This window comes from Carassius gibelio, chromosome A18 (assembly GCF_023724105.1).
Source record: "Carassius gibelio isolate Cgi1373 ecotype wild population from Czech Republic chromosome A18, carGib1.2-hapl.c, whole genome shotgun sequence".
NCBI lineage: Eukaryota > Metazoa > Chordata > Actinopteri > Cypriniformes > Cyprinidae > Carassius > Carassius gibelio.
In genome coordinates this window covers 12377005-12379907 of record NC_068388.1, presented here as the reverse complement: position 1 = coordinate 12379907, position 2903 = coordinate 12377005, and the positions used below count along the sequence as shown (strand labels likewise).

The 2903-nt window shown below is 37.9% G+C and overlaps 1 protein-coding gene across 2 annotated transcripts; it reads right to left on the bottom strand.

The window, feature by feature from the left end:
• Positions 1-365: 365 nt before the first annotated feature.
• pex11a (peroxisomal biogenesis factor 11 alpha) lies at positions 366-2624 on the bottom strand. Of its 2 annotated transcripts, none has more exons than XM_052532317.1 (4): positions 2315-2624; positions 2166-2225; positions 1942-2057; positions 366-1609 (listed from the first exon to the last, which is right to left on the bottom strand). In XM_052532317.1, the coding sequence occupies exons 2-4, from the start codon at positions 2219-2221 to the stop codon at positions 1041-1043; spliced, it is 741 nt and encodes a 246-aa protein (XP_052388277.1). In that variant the 5' UTR covers positions 2222-2225; positions 2315-2624; the 3' UTR covers positions 366-1040. The 2 variants fall into 2 exon arrangements, with proteins under 2 accessions (XP_052388277.1, XP_052388278.1); XM_052532318.1 differs by having other exon boundaries at positions 2166-2246; positions 2348-2624.
• Between the last annotated feature and the right edge of the window lie 279 nt (positions 2625-2903).

Sequence of the window (2903 nt, the reverse complement as noted above, 5' to 3'; positions counted from 1 at the left end):
AATAATATTGTATCTTTTGAATTTTTCATTTCCATTTCTGAATATGAATGGATAAGGCATTTATTTCAGCATGAAATAGAAACGTAACTTATTTACTACATGCATTTTATTGCTCTTATTGTGAACGATGATTTAATGGTTCCTCCATGCATGCCTATTCCTTCATCATACTTGCATTACATTGCAACTTTAAATCTAGTTTAAGCCTATGCTGTAATAAGTTTCAAACTAAACCATCACAAATCCATGTAGAAATTCTGTATCCATAAGAGATGTTTGTCTCAGTTTTAATTGTGTCTCAGGACAAACTGTTGAAATTTTACCTTAGAAGTCAAGTGATAAACAAACCAAAACCTTTTCAAAAGTGCATAAAAATACCTTTATTAAAGTTCACAGATTGTTCTTAAAAGTGGTTTGTGCTGACAACCAATAACGCACAATCGAAATGTATATAGTTATCTTTTGCCACGATAAACCAAAAATTGTAATAACTAACAAAACCCTTTCTGGCACCTAAAATAAAGCCTCAGTAAACAACTCTGGGATCTATCAGAACGAGGTAGAATATCTTATTTCACAGATGGTTCAAAGTTGAGCGTCTGCCATCAGAGAGCATCTTTTTGTTGAAAAGTTCCAAAATGTGTTCATGTACCCTAATCTCAATTTCATCAGTACCAAAGGAACATCATCTCTATTAAAACTACTAAATAGTTCCTAATATGCATGTGTATTATTTCACTAGGACTGCCATAATACAACAACAGATACAGTAAGGCACACAGAAGTGTGTACTCCGCATGTAGTCAAACCCACACTGCAAAATCTTATCTAAATTTTGCTAATTTATTTATTATTAATATTATTTTCTGCAAAACAGTTGTGTTCTCATGTCTCTCTTATAGAACAATTAAGTTGATCCCTTTACAAAAGTATAAACTTAACAGTAGTCTAATCTCACACTAAAATTACCTCAAAACATTTGTTAGGAACGTTTCCTAATACAAAACATTTTGGGTGTTACTCTAAAGCATTTTCCTAAATCATGGCTTGATTTTAAGGCTGGGCCTCAAAACTGACAATATGCCTAAAAGAGAGGAAATAAGCCCGCAGAAGCCAACCACCCCTGCATTAGTCTGGTAAATGCCCAGTTTGTCAAGCGGAATGAAAAGGTCGCAAACATTTTTTAATGTATCGAGAGCCACAGACGGCTCATTTCTGAGGCTGTCGAGGAGAAGGAAGAGAAAGGCGTCAAGCTGAGGCACTATGACGCAGGCCACATCCGGGCTTTCATTGAGGTGCTGGTCAATTTTTCGCTGGTAGTGTCGGTCCCGAGACTTCTGCACCATAAGCTGAATGATCACATAGACGTCTCTGGTCAGATTCATGACCAAGGACAGGAAATAGAAGCGAGTGGAGTTCAAGCTCCAGCGCTCCTTGTCGATATCTCGTATTAGCCCGATACTTCTGGCCCAGAGTATGTTGTCACAGATGAAGTACAAGGCACGGTTGAGGTTAGCAAAACTAAGGCAAAAGCGCAGCACGGGGTCAGAAATATGAAGAGTGCTCTTGACCGCATGAATCGAGTTGACCGTGTTCCCAAGCCTGAATACTGAAAAAAAGAACATACATTACTGATAATATTCTTTTACTTTCTGTGAAAATTAATTAAGGCTGTGTGCTGGATTATTTCCATAAAACAAATGTGTCTACTTTTATATTACTTGTACTTTTCTTTCAAGTAAGGGGTGTAAAAAGTACTTAGAAATTGTACAGTACTTAATTTGTAATGAGAGGGTACTAAACTGATTGAACTGTAAAGACAGTAACATTCATCTCTCCAACTATCTGAGATAAACTCATAGTGCTAGTAAAGATAGAACAGTAACTACAAACTAAGAAACGAAATAACTTTTGTGTTTTATGTAACATGTTTGTTCTTACGCTTCCGCCCGGAGCTCATATTAGATTCCAGGAATTGCAGCTTTTTCACCAGATCTTTCCTCTTCGCTTCATTTCTCAGAAGGTATTTCAACAACGCGCACGCATATTGGGTTGCTCTACAAACAAATAAAATGTTGAGACACAGTCTAGCTCGTCTTTAAGGGAAAACCATTTCAATCCGATGGTGTTTTGACGGATGACAGGCTTTGATAAAAGACACTGACCTGAATAGGCGATCCCTGCCTTGACTCTGGTTAGTGAAGCTGATGAAAGTTTCCATGAGGCTGCGACAGATAGACTAGTTACTAGGAAAACACGGTGTAAAACACGGTTTCAGAAATAAATTACTGAAAGCACAAAAGGCAATGCATGATCAAAAGTTAAAGATCCGTGTTAGTGTAGTCACTGTATGTCCTGTCAAATCCACACGATCCTGCGTGGCTGTGGGAACTGAGGTGAAAGTTCAAGCAACCTACAAAACACACGTTGGACCTAAAGAACACACTTCACATCGCTTTAGTAAATCATTATTCTGTCGCGCTTATACAAATTTCGGACTAACGGATTATATGCGATGCATGATTTATAATGTTATACAAAGTATTTATGATATGCAGCACACGCAGAGTGTTTAGCGTTAGGAAATCCGACTCATTTTCCGGAATCGATTCCTTTGAACAGTTCGCTCGAAAACCCATTCCATTTTACGTCATGACGCAATTGCGTCATCACATGGTTGCCATTCAAGTCTGATTTTAATCAAAGTTGTCAAATAAAACGCTATGTAGGCACACTGTATAAGCGTGTTTAATGTAATTTAACGTATCCCAGTTTTGTTTGTTGCAGTTGTGATTCGAGTTGTAAACTTGTTTCCAGTATATTCAACAGGGCTCTCAAGTTTTGAACTGAGTTCAGAGTGAGATTTTGCCCGCGGTCGCGATGTCGGCAGGGGTTTGATGGGG

Coding starts and splice junctions, on each gene's coding strand:
- pex11a (XM_052532317.1), bottom strand. CDS start 2,221: ATGGAAACTTTCATCAGCTTCACTAACCAGAGTCAAGGCAGGGATCGC. Junction 2,058..2,165: donor GGCAGGGATCGCCTATTCAG/GTCAGTGTCTTT, acceptor ATTTGTTTGTAG/AGCAACCCAATATGCGTGCG. Junction 1,610..1,941: donor TATGAGCTCCGGGCGGAAGC/GTAAGAACAAAC, acceptor TCTTTTTTTCAG/TATTCAGGCTTGGGAACACG.